This window comes from Salvia hispanica, chromosome 4 (assembly GCF_023119035.1).
Source record: "Salvia hispanica cultivar TCC Black 2014 chromosome 4, UniMelb_Shisp_WGS_1.0, whole genome shotgun sequence".
NCBI lineage: Eukaryota > Viridiplantae > Streptophyta > Magnoliopsida > Lamiales > Lamiaceae > Salvia > Salvia hispanica.
The window spans coordinates 50,293,705-50,310,313 of NC_062968.1; the positions used below are offsets into that span (position 1 = coordinate 50,293,705).

A 16,609-nucleotide genomic window follows, 5' to 3' on the forward strand; every position below is an offset into this window, starting at 1 on the left:
AGAAATAGCACCCATAATTATGAATTCCTTTACTTAACTATTCACGAGTGTCACTACTTTAATTTCGATTCATTTTTTAAGTTTGAACTCAATTTTTATGAAATCTTATTGAATTATTATTCAATTTAACTAAAATACGAGATTAATGAAAAATAAAAGATGCAAATAGAAATTAATTTGATAACAAAAATATAAACATGCTATTAGCCCTCAATGAATGTTTTTTTTACTTTTTTTTCTATTAATTGTTTTTAAAATTTATTCAAATTTAATATAAATTATAGTGTAAAAGTCCCTACAAATTATTTAAATTACTCAAATATATACTTTAAAATAAAATTCAGAAATCTCAGCCCCTATATCGATAAATATTTATGCGTCCGCCACTAAAGAGACTTGTGTGTTGCGAATGCTCTCACCGTCTCACACCTCTATAAATTACTTGGGAAATTAGTACTCCATAGCAAACTCATTTTGCTTCTCCATGGCTACTTCACAAAAAGACTTGTTCATGTCTACAATTCTCATGGTGGGGCTTCTCATCATAACCATCTCTATTCACTCAACAGGTTCATTTATTTGCATTATCCATACTCGAGACAATACACACATACTCCATTGTTTCTTAACGTTGTAAATATAACATTTTTTGCAGTTGCTGAGGTAGGTGTCTGCTATGGGCGGCTAGGATCAAATCTGCCTTGTCCAGAAGATGTGGTAGCTCTATACAAGCAGAACGGCATCAAAAGAATGCGAATCTACGACCCCTACAAGCCCACTCTTGAGGCTCTATGCGGCTCTGGCATCGAGCTCATGCTCGGAATCCCAGAGGCCGATCTCCCCGACCTAGCCAAACACCAGTCCCATGCCGACGAATGGGTCCAGGTGACGTGGAACTGCTAGTTCAGTTTTTTTATTCTAGATTACTTTAGCTAATTTTCACAATAATACGTACTCTCTACAACCACAATTTAAAGTTCTTTTTGACTAGTATGTTTAAAAAAAATATGAAGAAAAAATAGTATAAAAAATAATGGAATATGATCTTACTTTAACTTTAATATTAGTTTTGTAATGTTTAATATTAATTTTATAATAAAATAGGAGTGTAATAATTTAATGAAATACTATTATGAAAAAAAAGGTAAATAAGCTTTTTAAATCGTGTACATCTTGAAATGGCAAAACAAAATATTACTTTTGTAAAATGACATCCCCAGTTAAATATCTAATTTTCATTTATTATTTTTGATAAATGGACCTAACATTTCACTAACTCGTTTAACACATATTTTATTATAAAACTTATACTGCATGTATAAAATTAAAATAAAACTCACATTCTACTAATTTTTTAATCCATTTTTCTTTATATTCGTATGTAGTACTATTTCTTAAAATCTGTGAGGAATCAAAATAATAGTAGTATAGTAAAATTAAAATGAGATGTGAGTGTAATGTTTAGGGAGAGACGGAGGGAGTAGTATTAGAGTAGGTGGTGAATAAAATTTTGTGTACTGATTGCTGAAGAGCCTTTGTCTTATGCTGCAATCGCAGGCCAACATAGCCAGCTATCCGGACGTAAAATTCCGATACATTGTGATTGGAAACGAAGTTGAGCCTTCATCAGAGTACGGCCCTCTGATCCTCCCGGCAATGAAGAACATCCGCAACGCTCTCTGCGAAGCCGGGCTTGAAAAGCAGATCGCCGTCTCAACCTCCATCAAATTAACTCTTCTCGGAAATTCGTCGCCTCCGAGCCACGGGGAGTTTCTACCGAATGTGACGTGGTACATAAAGCCCATCGTGGAATTTCTGAGGGACACAAATGCCCCTCTGCTTGCCAACGTCTACCCCTACTTCTCCTACATGCATGACATGAAGCACATCAACCTCTCCTTCGCGCTTCTCCAGCCCGGCTGCGGCGTCGTGCTTGGCGGCGTCTACTACGACAACCTTTTCCATGCCACTGTCGACGCCGTCTATGCAGCCATGGAGAAACTCCTTGCTAAGTCATCGTCGTCGCCAATATCAGGGGAGTTGAAATCCGAAGCGACACCGGGCGTGACTGTGTCAGAGACTGGGCATCCCACGGCGAATAAAAAACCGAGACTACAAAGTGTGAGGGACGGGGAAGGGGGAGGAGATCCGAGCAGCGTTGAGAATGCCAGGATTTACAATACTAATTTGATGCGAGCAGTCAAGAAAGGGACGCCCAAAAGGCCCGGCGTTCCTATAGAGACGTATATATTCGCTATGTTCGATGAGGACGAGAAGCCCGGCCCCGAATATGAGAGGCATTTTGGGATCTTTCGCCCCAATCAACAACCTAAATACCCGCTTTGCTTTACCTAATAAAATGTTGTGTGTTGTCTTTATCGCTTTTGAGTAATGTATTCATGTTTATATCCCATTTAATTTTGCAGTAAATGAGTCAAATGATTTTCAATCTATAACATTAACATTGGGCCCATGGCCAAGTAGCTAGGCCCATTTAACCACAAAACAGGAGTACAACTTTAAAATAGTAGTATTGGGTCTGATTTCGTAAATGTTCATTACCCAAAATCCAATCATTCGTATACTCTTTAAACTAGGCGTACTTAATTTATTTGATTGGATAATTTTTTTTAGTATACAAAGGCATTACTTTTGTTGGCGCTTTCCTTTTTGTCGGCAACGGGCTCTTGCGCCTGAAATTTCCCAAATGGAGTCCAAGCTTTTGACTGTGGTGGTTTTAATGGCGATTTTGATGGCAGAAGGAGTGACGTCATGGACCGGCGAAATCCACGGCAGGGTGGTGTGCGACGTGTGCGCTGACTCCTCCATCGGCCCCGAAGATCACGTTTTAGCAGGCAAGACCACCACCCTTTCTCATTGATGCGTTTACCAGGAAAGCTCATATATTTTTCTTGATTTCATCTTGTGAATTTGTCACCGAGCTAGCTGTTCAGTTTAGGGGTTATGTTCAATTTTAGGTATCCTTAGAAATACTGTACTACTATAAATCTTGTAACTGTGATTCTCTATGATCTAGTTTTCTGTGTGGTATAAATTGATATGATTAGTTTTTTTAATCTAAACTCGTTTGGCTGAGTAGAGAATGGTTTGTTGATGGTTCGGATGTATCGCTGTTGAAATTGAAATCACTTTGTTAGTGACTGTTTTGAGAACTAATCTAGAAATTGGGGGTGAATCATGTGCAGTAGTAGTTCATGACTTAATGATTGATTCACCTATCTTGCCTTCAAATGTGCTTCTTTGAGAATATTGATACAACTGCTTTTGTTCGGATTGGACGCATAGAAGTTTGCCTCTGCTGAACCTGCAATGTTGGATTGTCCTCATATAAGTTGAAGAATCTCATTTTGTCCGCCCTTCTTGCTTATCCTTATGCTCACTCCTCTACTTCAATTACTCAAACCAAACACCACTGCTACTTTCTATGCTCCAACAGCACGCACTGCTCCTCAGCATCAAGCTCGTACCCCTCCTTCACCACCAAAGCATGGGTCACCTCATCAACAGACCTAAGCGACTAGACTCTCCTCTTAGCTTCAATTCAGCAGCCCCTTCTCCAATATTTCTTCACACCATCCCACATTTTCTGTCCAAGGATTTGAACTCTATGTGTCATCGTTGTATGAAAGATCCTAGATGAAATTGGTCTATAATAACAGAGAGTTTTCATTTTGTCTTTTGCTGATATGCACGGTTTATTTCAATTAGCACACATGTTTTCGCTTTGTTTCAATTGCTTACCAAGTTCAATCAACAACCTGGTATAGCTGGATAATGAAATGCATTGCTTCTTTTTACTTAGTTCATGATATCCTGGGTTTTCCAATTCCTGGGCAGGTGCTGAGGTGGCAGTTCTCTGCATAACAAAGTCTGGGGAAGTCCTAAACTACCAGGCTTTCACGGATTCAAATGGGATATACACGGTAGCTGAGACGATGCCAGAGAGTGAGCGTTGGGATGCCTGTCTAGCGAGGCCGATCAGCAGCTTCCACAACCACTGCACGCATCTGGGAGATGGAAGTAAGGGTGTCAAGTTCAGTTACGAGCACCCCTCTGGCTATTCTCATGCTGTGAGACCTTTCGTCTATCGCCCTGTCAAAGCTCCTGTGTACTGCATTTAGGAACGGGGCATTATGCAAGAAAGATGAGGTGGAGTTGTATATGTATGGCAATATAATTATATAGATATATGTAACCACATGCCAAGTATGTTTGAGCACTGTTCGACTGAGAGCTGCCAATTTTCACTGAGTTTTGCTTCTTTGAATCAATAATAGCATTTATCTGGCTACAAGAAAGTAACACAAAAAAACCTTGTATAGTTTAGCAAATATGTGACCAAGATTTTGAACTTCAAAATGCCTAAGAGCCTAAGGTACAAACCTATGGGCAGGGTACATAAAGAAGGATAAACCCAACTAAAAAATGTTTAGACCAAAAACTGTACTCCTATTTAGATTCCATTTAAATTAACAATATGCTCCATTTATAAATGTAACAAATAAATATGATTAAAAAAATTATCGAAAACTTAGCTATTAGAAACTAGAAACTTTATCAACCAAGTGAAAGAAGGATATGGGATCTCTACATTTTGTGGAAAAGCAAAATAACAGCATAAAACCCATTAAATACATGAAATGATTGCATAATTTGAAGGCATGACTTGTTCATTGTTAGCTCTAATTTTAATTTATTTTTGGATTTCTTGATTAATTTAAAATTACATGGAGAAAAACAATTTTATGAATTTTGATGCCATATTCTCCTCCAAAACTCAAATAGTATCTTTTCATATAAATTGAATTGGGCCGATTTAATTAGACCTTTACTCCTAAAAAATGAGGAATATCTTGGAGTTACTGATATAGTGAGGCTTTTATTCTTGGACTCCAATATTTGTACCAATAAATCCAGCTAAATTTAGAAATAGAAGCCCTACATCTCATATGTTATTTTATTTGTGTACTTTAGACTTTAGGGAACATCTCATATGTAGATAGTGTAATGTTTGGTATCTCTATAGAGGTGTCACAAATAATTTTCAATCAAGTACTCTATAATAGTACAAATAATTTATAGTTGGGTGAGTATAAGAAACGGCTTTAAGGTTGTAAAGTTTATAAAATCTCAAATAACATGTAATGACTGCCCTATTTTGTCACTATTTCATTATCCAAGCAGATACCAACACTTTTAATAAATGTAAGAGCAATTGTTGTCTTGTTTTACTGGAGAACCATTTTAAATAGTTCAATTACAAAAACTGATCTGTAATTTGTGCATCTTATTACAGAAAGATTACATCGCTTAAATTGACGAAATTTATGAGGGGCAAATAAATGCAGTATTTATTTCAATATAAATATAGTACGTATTATTTAGAAAACATCTGTATATGTTGGAAATTTAATAGTATCCTAATCAATTTTATGTATGTAGACCATATAGCAATTAAACCCTTTCTATAAAAACTTGAACATAATAAAAGCTTCCAATAGCAATGTCAAATTATACTACTCTAAATTTCCAAAACAAAGCTTCTACCTTCAAGCCTCCAAATTTGTTATTATTGAGTCTTGAACACATCAATATAATTTGAGTCGATTAGTCAGATATATTTATTTTTATTTTTCCAGAAATGGTAGTAATTTTTAAAATTTGATAATGCCTCAAGTTTGACTTTATCGAAAATGTATTGTTTGCACGCAAATATGTAGTAATGTGTTCATAATTTTTTTCTTTTAATATCCCATGTATTTTGATTCCACTAATTAAATACCTAATTCATTTGATTGAACGAATACATCGATTTAACCTCTTCAAATCTGCAATTAATAACATTCATATAATCTTACTTTTTGTGAAGTGATAAATAAATCCCATCAATTCCACAACAGTGAAAGGTTAATTTATTTGAATTCAAAATATTGTTAAAAAATTACTCCACATAATCTTATCTATCTTTTCAAAGGTTGTTTGTTTTATCTCTTTTAGTAGTTGCATTTTTTTGTTTTTAGTTTGAAGATCAGTAGTAATTAGGGGTGTGCATTCGGGTTTCGGTTCGGTTTTTCGCCCAAACCGAATCGAACCCGAAAAACCGAATTTAGGTTAAAATTGAAATCGAACCGAACCGAAAAACCGAAAAATCGAAAATCGAAAAACCGAAAACCGAACTTAAAAAACCGAACTAAACCGAAAAAACCGAAATTTCAAAACAAAACCGAAAAATAAAAAAAAAATAGTATATTTTAATATATCTAATTTATTTTATTTTATATATACTAATAAAATATAAATATATATACTATAAATTAATATAATATATATAATCTTTATTATATAAAAATATATTAGAAGAATATATGTTATATATATGATATAATATACTAAATTAATAGGATAAAAATATATAATAATATATTTAAAATATAATTCGATTTTTCGGGTTTTTTTTCACCCAAACCGAACCAAACCGAAAAACCGAAATTTTTGTATTTTTAAAACCGAACCGAATTTCAAAATTTCGGTTTGGTTCGGTTCGGATATTCGGTTTTCGGTTATTTTGCTCACCCCTAGTAGTAATATAATTTGGTTCCCTTCAACTTCCATGACTAATTATTATAAAATAATCCATCTAAGATTAAATTGAGATATTTTTTTAGTTGAGGATAAGTATAATTATCACGTACTCACTCCGTCCGCCATTAGGAGTCCCGGTCACTTTTGCGCACTCGTTTTGTAAAATTAATAATAAATAGTTAAAGAGGGGAAATAGTAAAGTAAGAGAGAGAATAATGTTGATAAGAGTCTCCTCAACATTAATCTCTCTCTTACTTTACCATTTCTCCACTTTAACTAATTATTATCATTTTTACAAAATAAGTGTGCAAAAGTAACCGGGATTCCTAATGGCGGACGGAGGGAGTAATTATTTATCTAGAATTAAGTTGTGAGATTTACTCTCTAAACACATTTAGAATTACAATATACGAAGATAATTTAGTAAATCAAAAAATTCATTAATATACAATTATAAACATAACTCCTGATTTAATTTAATTTAAAATAAGAGTGAACTATATAAATGATATCTGATCTTTCAATCGCACAAAAATGGTACCTGAACTTTGTTTTATTTTCTTTAGTACCTCATGACAAAAATAACATTAGGTACCAAACATATGATTTTTGAGTCATAAAGAGTATGTTTAGAAATTTAAATTAAATAGTACCAAAAATATGATTTTTTCCCCTTTCTTCTTTCCTTTTTCTTCTTAGTTTCTATATCCTCTCTTTTCTTTTTTCGTCCTTTAATTTTTTTTTTTAGTATTTTATATATACACCTATTTGATATTCATAATATTAATTAAGGACAAAATACCTAATTAATCAATTGTTTAAACTAATTAAATTAATATAATATTTTAAATTTAATTATTTTATACTCCTATCATTTTAGGGACTAAAACAACTAATAAAAATATACTCAAATTTTATATCTTTATAAATATAATTCATAATTTTAAATTTTATTAAGATTATATTGATTATTTATTAATAAGATAAAATAATTAAGTATAATTATAATATTATATGATTAATATTTTAAATGAGTTTATTATAAATATTTACTAATTACTATTAGTAATTAATATTATAATAATATAATAATAATTTAATATAATTAAAACTATAACTATAATTAAGTATGAGTCATAATCTAAAACACATTGAAAATAAATTAAATATTAATTTATAATATCATAATAATAATAATTATTAATAATAGTATAAAAGAAAAAGATTCCAAAAATGTCCTCCATGGTAAAAATGGAAATGTGATATTTAAGTTGTATTTTTGGGGTGAAAAATGTGACTTTTTGGTACTAAAAATGATATATAAATGAAAAATTACATATCATGCGAAGGTGAAAAATTAATTACATTATTTTTATAGTTCATTCTTAAAATATAAAAATTAAATTTTTAAATTTTAATTTAAAAAATAAAATAAAATATTCCACTTCGCTGACACTGACACAGTGCACTCCAAGATTCCATCGACATTCTCCATTTTCGAGCTCCATCACCGCCCTCTCTCTCTCTCTCTCCCTCTCTCCCTCTCTCCCTCATACACACAATATATATACAAATATACATATACATGATTCAGCAAAAATATGCCTCACCCCATTTTCTCAGACTCGCAAACGCAGTAAACAAAAACACAGAATTGCAGAGCCATGACGAAGAGCAAAACCAGTGTACAGATTCCGGCAAGATGGATTCCCATCTTCTCCATTTCCTTCTTCCTCCTCGGAATCAGCTTCACAAGCAAGTATGCTCGTTTATTGCAAATATTCCAGCTTTCTTGAATTCTCGACTTTGTTAAATCTTACCCCACTTCAAAATTCAATCTAGATTCTGGGTTCCATTGGAATCCAACAACCAGTTAATAACTCAGAAAAGAAGAGACCAAGAGCTGCAGATCGTATCCGACGACTGCAATGCTAGAAAAAAGGTCCAATCTTTACCGATTGATGCTTAAAACTTTCAATTTTTAGCATCTGATTCTTGTTTCAATAGAACGGAGGAGGATATCAGGGCTTGAATGTCATGAATGAGGTGTCCAAAACCCATGAAGCAGTTTTGTGAGTCTCAAAATTCCTTCAAATCTATTCTATTTTTTTCAATTTTTTTTGTATATTGTGCTTCTTGAAATGCTATGCTGTGAGATTAATTGAGCTATGGAATATAATTGGGGATTCAATTTAGGTCATTGGACAAGTCGATTTCAATGCTACAGATGGAATTGTCTGCATCAAGGAGAGGTGAGGGTAGGGGAGCTACTGAAGGGAGGAAGAAGGCATTTGTGGTGATTGGTATAAACACAGCCTTTAGTAGTCGAAAGAGGCGTGATTCTGTCAGAGAGACTTGGATGCCTCAAGGTTTATTGCAGTTTTTTAGTAGACTTTTGCTCTCTGTGTTTATGTGGTTGATCATTTGTGTGGTGTGGGTTGATCAGGCGAGAAGCATCGCAAGTTGGAGCAAGAGAAGGGGATCGTTGTGAGGTTCATGATCGGACATAGGTAGAGTTCGCGTTTATTTATTTCGCATGTTTGTTTGCATGATAATTTCGCACAATGTATGTAGTTATAGAAGCATTAGGCCCCTCTTTCGCAATCCTACATTGATTTCTTGAGATATCGATGGTGTGTAATCTAGTATTATGAAGCTATATAGCCTACAGCATTGTCAAAGATCTTAAGTTTTGAAAATGTATAGATTAGTAAGTTTCATTTAGAAGGAATAGGTGAGGCACTCTCTGCTGAGATCATAGCTAAAACGAACTTCCACTATATGCGTTGGTGGCCTTATTGTGCTTTTATACAATTTGGCTGATGTAGTTTTGAGGCCATAATCGCATTATTGAAGCGTAACAAATCATAACTTCTTATATTTGATTGATCTTTAAACTTGTAATACATGCATTTTGGTTGATGTAGTGCCACATCGAACAGTATATTGGATAGAGCTCTTGACTCCGAAGAATCTCAACACAAGGACTTTCTCCGGCTGGTAGAAGTCTAGCAACCCTTGTGTTTTTTTTTTGGTAGAAAATTTGTTGGAGATATATAATTGCAATGATGTTAATCTTTTAGGATCATGTTGAAGGGTATCACGAGCTCTCAGCCAAAACAAAGACATTCTTCGCCACTGCTGTTGCAAAGTGGGATGCTGATTTTTATGTCAAGGTTGATGACGACGTCCATGTTAATTTAGGTATGAATGATTCGCGTGCTTTTGCCTTTTTAGAGATATAATTGCGATGGAAAGGAATTCATTGATGGTGTTGCACCTCAGGTACGTTAGCTGCGACTCTTGCACACCACCGCTCAAAACCAAGAGCTTACATCGGGTGCATGAAGTCGGGACCAGTTCTAGCACAAAAGTAACGATTTCACTTTTTGTTTCTTGATTGATTATGCGCTTTTCTCGAGTTGATTTCTAATATTTAATGTTTTTTTAGAAATGTTAAATACCACGAGCCGGAGTACTGGAAATTCGGAGAGGAAGGGAATAAATATTTCCGGCATGCAACGGGGCAGATCTATGCTATTTCAAAGGATTTAGCCACCTACATTTCCATCAACCAGTAAGATTTCTACCTCTTGGTAAAGACGTGATAATTGCACACCATTTCTCCTTCAATATTATTGTTAATAAACAATAAGTTGAGCAAATTTATTTATGGAAAACAAGCATATACTTTTCTGTCATATGATGATCAATTTCAATCATGTGCACATAACATAATGGTGAAGGTTTCTTGGCAAATAAATGATGTGTATTAGTTAGTCCAAGACCCTTCTCTTTGGTGTATGCAAATGCATCAATCATGGCTTAATTGTTTTGACTTAAATACTTAGGCCCATTTTGCACAAGTACGCGAACGAAGATGTGTCCCTCGGTGCATGGTTCATCGGTCTTGAAGTCGAGCACATTGATGAGCGCAGCATGTGCTGTGGTACTCCGCCAGGTACCGCTTTCCATATTAGCTCATTACTGAAATGGAGTTGTGCAACCAAACTTGAAAGTTGAAATGCTTAATGCATTTCATTGATTGCAGATTGCGAGTGGAAGGCGCAGGCAGGCAATGTGTGCGCTGCCTCGTTCGACTGGAGCTGCAGCGGGATCTGCAAATCAGTCGAGAAGTTGAAGGCGGTACACGAGCAATGTGGAGAGGGAGAGGAGGCTCTCTGGAATGCTCTGTTTTAAGCTACAGCCTACAAGTATACAGTAATACAGCTGCTGATTAACATAAAAGCATATGAAAGCAGGATTGAGATTGACCAGAGATTATTAATGATTATTAGGTTGAAATCATTTGGCTGCTGTTAATATGATTAAGAAGAGAGAAATGTAACACTTATAGGCTTGTGATTTTTTTGTCTTTCTTTTTACATTTCTAGGTTTGTATTTTTATATTTATTTTTTTGATAAAAGTAATTTATAGAATGTAGTTTTGGTAATTGGTTGTTACGAATTATGGCTAATGATTTGATGGTACAAGCTAACCATATTTGATTGAATTGGATATTTATGATTATGATAATTATGAATCGGATTAGCAGTCCAATTTTAGTTTAAGAGACCACATTCAGACCTAATTGGCTAATTGTAAATAAAATTATTGCAAGAATTACTCAATGCATATTCAAAATAAAAAATGGAGTGGGGCCCGAGCTTGACCCATTGTCCGGCCCGAAAATGAATTCGTTTGAACAAAATAGCAAATAAAATGAGAGCAGGCCCGGCCCACAATTTCCAGGTGATTAGTTTTCATTATTGATTCGTTGACTCAGAAGTACCCAACTTTGATTAATCGCAGCCGTCGATCCGTTCGATCGGCGATGGAGAATTCCGACGTGTTCGGCTCATCAACGGCGCCGCTTACGTGGCACGATTTCCTCGAGCGCATGCGCCATCCCTCCGCCGCCGAATTTGTCAAAGCCATCAAAAGGTGTTGACACACACACACTGATTGATTGTTGAATTTGAGGAACTTCGAATTTAGGGGAATGACGTTTCTTTAGTGTTAATTGCTGTTAGCTGGATCTTTAGCTTGTGCATATTCGGTGATTGAACGCAATTTATGATGAGTGTGTTCTGTTTCAGTAATTTTGTTTTAATTTAGTGTAAGATAGTTGAGTTCTTATATTGCAAGTTGGATTTTGTATCTGTTTCAGTTTTAATTTTCAGTCAGACTTGAGTTATTGATTGTTTGCAGCTTAATGGAAACTGTAACTGATTTTTAATCTCAGCTTGGATTTTATTGCCTTCTCATTCTTGTATTTGGATTTTGTTGTGCTTCAGTTTGCTGCCTCATATTTATTGCTCTAAAATTGTCTATTCTGTGTATTGCCTTTGTTTTTTGCACATTTCAGTTCTTTATGTAAAATCAACTTATTGGATTTCTTAAGTGAAGACCATATCTTATGTTTACATTAAGCTGATACTGATTTGTATTATATTCATCCGAGGCTTTGATGTTATGTGTAATTTAGTAATTGTCCTTTCTCTTTGAAATTATTTAACTGTTTGGGTATATAAACAAGCATAAATAAAAGAAACTAGAAGGGGTCTATTAAATGATCTCGAGGATTTGATTCTTTAATTATTTTCCTGTCAATGACTGCAGTTTTATAGTCTCGTTTTTGAACAACGCCCCAGATGAGGAGAGAGACGGTGCAGCTGTGCAGGATTTCCTTGGCAATATGGAAGTAGCCTTCAGGGCTCACTCCCTTTGGGCTGGATCTTCAGAGGAGGAATTGGAGAGTGCAGGTGAAGTGAGTATCGTTTGTGACAATGATACCCAATTCATATTTATTAGGTTGCTCGTCACATAGGATTTTCTATGATTGTTGATTGTTTCAAGATATGTTTGTTGTTTGATTTTGTGAGGCTGGTGCAACCGAGCAAGTTTGGGTTGTAACATATTCTGCAGTTAGCTCTGTTCCTTAACCTTACATGCATGAGTTAGTTTTCATGTTGAAGTAATCACATGTACAAGTTAGTATTGGAGGATTTATTTCTGGACTGGTGGAAAATATATTTTTGTACACCTTTTTTCTTCTGTCATCATATCACCTAAATTTTACTCTTGTTCTCACATTATTTATTTGATTCAGAAAAATGAGAAATTTCAGTGAACTGCTTTAGATATACAGTTTTTAAAAATCTTTTTAATTTTGTGCTACCATTCTCTCTTCATCCTTTTTGTTTATATGCATGTGTAATTTTATCGGATAGCTGCTCTAAATAGAATCGACTTGCTTGTTTTACCTCTTCTAAACTTTTCAGATGTTATCACGCGACAGAACAGGATCTTAATCTTCGTAAATTGTTTTTTTGATTGCAGGGGCTGGAGAAGTATGTTATGACAAAGCTATTCACTCGCGTGTTTGCTTCAATTCCAGAAGATGTAAAAGCAGACGAGCAGCTTCATGAGAAGATGGCTTTGGTTCAACAATTTATTCGGCCAGAACATCTGGATATCAAGCCAACATTTCAGAATGAAACTTCTTGGCTGGTGAGGGAATCGGCAAATTAATTTTCTCTTTTTGTGTACTATTTGTGTGTGAGTACTTACACATGCTTCTTAAGTGCATTTCTTGTATAGGAACCATAAATTGAGTTTACTTGCATTACTTAGTTATCGATTAAAAAATTCTAGTGTGCTCTTGGGGATTGACTGTTGAATGTCCATAAAATTAGCTGAAACAGAGAGGAGGAGAATAACTTGGCGTCGTCGATGTACTAGTGATTACTGAATCTGTATACCCACCATGACACTAATAGTGATTACTGGGATGATATATGTAGAAAAAGAAAATTATTAGGGGCTTTTACATTTTATCTCTCAGCAACAATCTGCAATATTTGATTTTTTGGCTTGACAATTGAAACCAGAATGTAGAACATGGTGATCTGAACTGTTAGACTTTCTTTTATAGTAGTAGTATCTAACGTCTCTTCTCTACCAGATTTGGTTTATTTTGTTTTTCCCTTCATTAACATCATGTCATTATTAATTTACCTGAATTGATTATTAGTCAATCAATTGGAATAAATGATTCTTCATGTTGATCCATTTACACTTTATGAACAGATTGATGAACGACCAAAGTCGTTGAGAGGTCTGCTTCTGTTGACAAAATGAAAGTGTAATAGCTTAAAAATACTTTGTGGGGGAATTAAAGTCTCATGTGATAGAAAAAGAGTTTTATGCATCTCCTTGCTTTTAACTTGAGATGTTGTGATGTACAACAGTTTAACTAGAATGACGAACCTTACTCATTTATATTCTTCACGAAAAGTCTGAGTCCAGTAACAGTTATTATACTATTCTGGCAGCTTGCCCAGAAAGAGCTGCAAAAGATTAACATGTACAAGGCGCCGAGGGACAAGCTTGTTTGCATTCTAAACTGCTGTAAAGTTATCAGCAACCTCTTGGTCAATGCCTCCCTTGCATCTAAAGGAGATCATCCAGGAGCCGATGAGTTTCTCCCAGTTCTCATTTATGTCACCATAAAGGTAATATTTGTTTCTGTACCCTCTCATTTTTCGTTCTTAGGATTGCTGTGTGGTTGATGGTGATCACTAAAAATTAATCAACTTCTTCAATCTGTGACACATAGGAAAAATAATGTGAATACTACTCACATCATGCCATTATTGTTAAAACATTTCATTAAGGCAGCGGAAATCCTCATTTCTCTAGCTACTTGGATTCTCAAAAAATATTCTATTTTATTTTAACTTTAGATGCTGAACGTTATGTTTCTGATAGAGTGAATTTTAGGGTTGCTTCGCTTGCACATTTTAACTAGACAACGGCCTGAACTTATGCTTTAAAGATATATTGATGTTGTTTTTCAGTAGATGCATAAATTGCATATGAACTTTCTTCCCTATCAATTGAGTAATGACTTTCTTGCTCAGGCAAACCCACCTCAGTTACACTCCAACTTATCATACATACAACGGTTCAGACGACAAACGCGCTTGGTAGCAGAATCAGCTTACTTCTTCACAAACATGCTTTCTGTGGAGTCTTTTATCATGAACATGGATTCTAAAGCTCTTTCAATGGACGAATCTGAATTCGAAAACAACATGGAATCAGCAAAACAGCTGCTGTTTGGCCTCTCTGAGAACTCAGATGTTCACAGTCAAGCAGATCAGAATTTTGAACCACTTCAGGGGGAAGAATCCATGGAGCCAAAACCACTTTTGAGTTCTAGGCGACATCAAGGTCCTGCTAATACTATACGGGATCATGTCGAGTCATCCAAAACCAAATCAAGGATCAATGAGCAAGATGGAAGTGATACATCATCGTCGCTGAATAAGATCCCGTCAATCTCAGACCTCGAAAATAGAGGAGCTGGCATGCTGTTGAAGGAAGACGAGGTAAGCCGTGTCTTTCAAGATTTCCCTTTCTTGTATTCCCAGGCTGGTGATTTGACAGTTGGTGATGTCGAAGATCTGCTAGGCAACTATAAGCAACTAGTGTTCAAGTATGTTAGCCTTGCTAAAGGATTAGGTGTGACCAACCCATCTCCTAGTCCTTCATTACCAAATTCTCAACACCATAACTTAGAGCAGCCTGAAGCTGCAAAGGAACCAGAAAACATAACAGACCATGCAATTGATAATACCAAAAATGACCCTCCTAGTGTAGCCAGTGAGTCGCCCAAATCATCGGATGCTGGGCCGGAAAATACCGAGCCGAAGATGCTGGAAAAAACAGCTCCTGCACCTCAAGCGGAGGAAGGAAATGAAAATCAGAATCCTCAATGATGACAATTATGCAGGTCTGATCAATTATGTATTATGCAGTTGGTTCCAACTTTTGTTCAAAGGAGCTACTCTTCTTCCAGTTCTTTTTTTTTTTTTCTCATATTTTTGCGTAAATTAAGATATGCTATAGCTGTGATTATTTGTACAATTTGCTTAGAACTTGCTTGTACTTACAGGAATATGGACCATTGTTATAAAAGAATCACAGTCTATGGTGAGTATGCCTCTATTTAACTGTGCTTTGAAAATTAAAACAAAATGGATAGTTTTCTCATCTTATTTTTAAGCTTCATGGATAATCTTAATTCATTTGCTGAGGTATAAAATGAGAAAAAGAAAATAAAGTGGAATTTTTTTCCCTATCACTGTTCCTATTAATAATTAATAGTAATCCGCTTCATGTTTGTTTGTCTTGTTGTTGATTGGATAATAGTTAGATAATGATAAATAAATGCAAAAAGAAAACATTTTCCCTGTTTATTAGTCTAAGAGAGTAAGAAAGAACAATCAGTAGAGTTGAATAAGTTAAGCAAAGACAACTAGCAAACATAGCTTTTTCTACAATCTGGACATGAGCTTTATTTCATCTTCCAGCTACCAGATAATATAAGCTAAATATTTTTTTCTCAACCACTGCAACAATTTTTTGCAATTATTATTTTGTTGGCTTTTTATAAATTCAAAAGTTTAGATTATATATATGGTGTGTGCATGGATGCAGTGCATGTTCCAAGGAAATAATATGATGTTCTTTTAAATTATTCCAAGAACAAAATCTGGCAGAATATCATATGTTAGTGCATTTTGTTCTTTTAATCATTCATTATTTTTCTTCTAATTTAGTAACCATGTGCACGAGCACCATTCTACTATTTATATTAATGTCACATAGATTTGAGATTTAATGCTCCCCATAAAAAGGGTTCAAACAAGAATCTTTATTTGTTTATTTTATTTATGAGAAGTGACTGTAGTGCAACTGCAATATGATTACTTCAATTGAGGATAGATTGAAAAACTGTGGTTCTCATGAGTTCAACAATTAAATCAAACAAATAATAAAAACTATAAAAATAATTTAAATAACTCGAAATTAGAATAATTGTTATTTTCTCAAAAGAGTTGAATTTCTTCTATTTCTTGAGGGTTTACACATAATTTTGCCTAATTTCAGCCCCAAGATTAGGATAATTAGAAATAAAGTTATGAAGTAATGATT

The 16,609-nt window shown here is 34.6% G+C and overlaps 4 protein-coding genes across 7 annotated transcripts; all 4 read left to right on the forward strand.

Moving 5' to 3' along the window:
* The first annotated feature begins 417 nt into the window (after positions 1–417).
* On the forward strand, positions 418–2,430 carry LOC125222948 (glucan endo-1,3-beta-glucosidase, acidic-like). The gene is made up of 3 exons (XM_048125853.1): positions 418–569; positions 656–885; positions 1,558–2,430. Exons 1-3 carry the CDS (start codon positions 485–487, stop codon positions 2,353–2,355), a joined length of 1,113 nt encoding a protein of 370 aa, XP_047981810.1. The 5' UTR covers positions 418–484; the 3' UTR covers positions 2,356–2,430.
* Positions 2,431–2,634: 204 nt separating this feature from the next.
* LOC125222949 lies at positions 2,635–4,288 on the forward strand. The gene is made up of 2 exons (XM_048125855.1): positions 2,635–2,855; positions 3,859–4,288. Exons 1-2 carry the CDS (start codon positions 2,708–2,710, stop codon positions 4,140–4,142), a joined length of 432 nt encoding a protein of 143 aa, XP_047981812.1. The 5' UTR covers positions 2,635–2,707; the 3' UTR covers positions 4,143–4,288.
* A 3,828-nt stretch (positions 4,289–8,116) lies between these two features.
* On the forward strand, positions 8,117–11,057 carry LOC125219037 (beta-1,3-galactosyltransferase 7-like). 2 transcript variants are annotated; one of them, XM_048120885.1, is made up of 11 exons: positions 8,117–8,362; positions 8,446–8,545; positions 8,611–8,675; positions 8,800–8,972; positions 9,050–9,113; positions 9,531–9,603; positions 9,687–9,807; positions 9,889–9,976; positions 10,055–10,180; positions 10,455–10,564; positions 10,655–11,057. In XM_048120885.1, exons 1-11 carry the CDS (start codon positions 8,268–8,270, stop codon positions 10,801–10,803), a joined length of 1,164 nt encoding a protein of 387 aa, XP_047976842.1. In that variant the 5' UTR covers positions 8,117–8,267; the 3' UTR covers positions 10,804–11,057. The 2 variants fall into 2 exon arrangements, with proteins under 2 accessions (XP_047976842.1, XP_047976843.1); XM_048120886.1 differs by having other exon boundaries at positions 8,629–8,675.
* A 305-nt stretch (positions 11,058–11,362) lies between these two features.
* LOC125217717 (vacuolar protein sorting-associated protein 9A-like) lies at positions 11,363–15,608 on the forward strand. 3 transcript variants are annotated; one of them, XM_048119238.1, is made up of 6 exons: positions 11,363–11,548; positions 12,227–12,374; positions 12,947–13,117; positions 13,942–14,121; positions 14,530–15,404; positions 15,567–15,608. In XM_048119238.1, exons 1-5 carry the CDS (start codon positions 11,439–11,441, stop codon positions 15,388–15,390), a joined length of 1,470 nt encoding a protein of 489 aa, XP_047975195.1. In that variant the 5' UTR covers positions 11,363–11,438; the 3' UTR covers positions 15,391–15,404; positions 15,567–15,608. The 3 variants fall into 3 exon arrangements, with proteins under 3 accessions (XP_047975195.1, XP_047975194.1, XP_047975196.1); XM_048119237.1 differs by having other exon boundaries at positions 11,364–11,548; positions 14,530–15,608; XM_048119239.1 differs by lacking the exon at positions 11,363–11,548 and adding an exon at positions 11,604–11,663 and having other exon boundaries at positions 14,530–15,608.
* Positions 15,609–16,609: the final 1,001 nt, after the last annotated feature.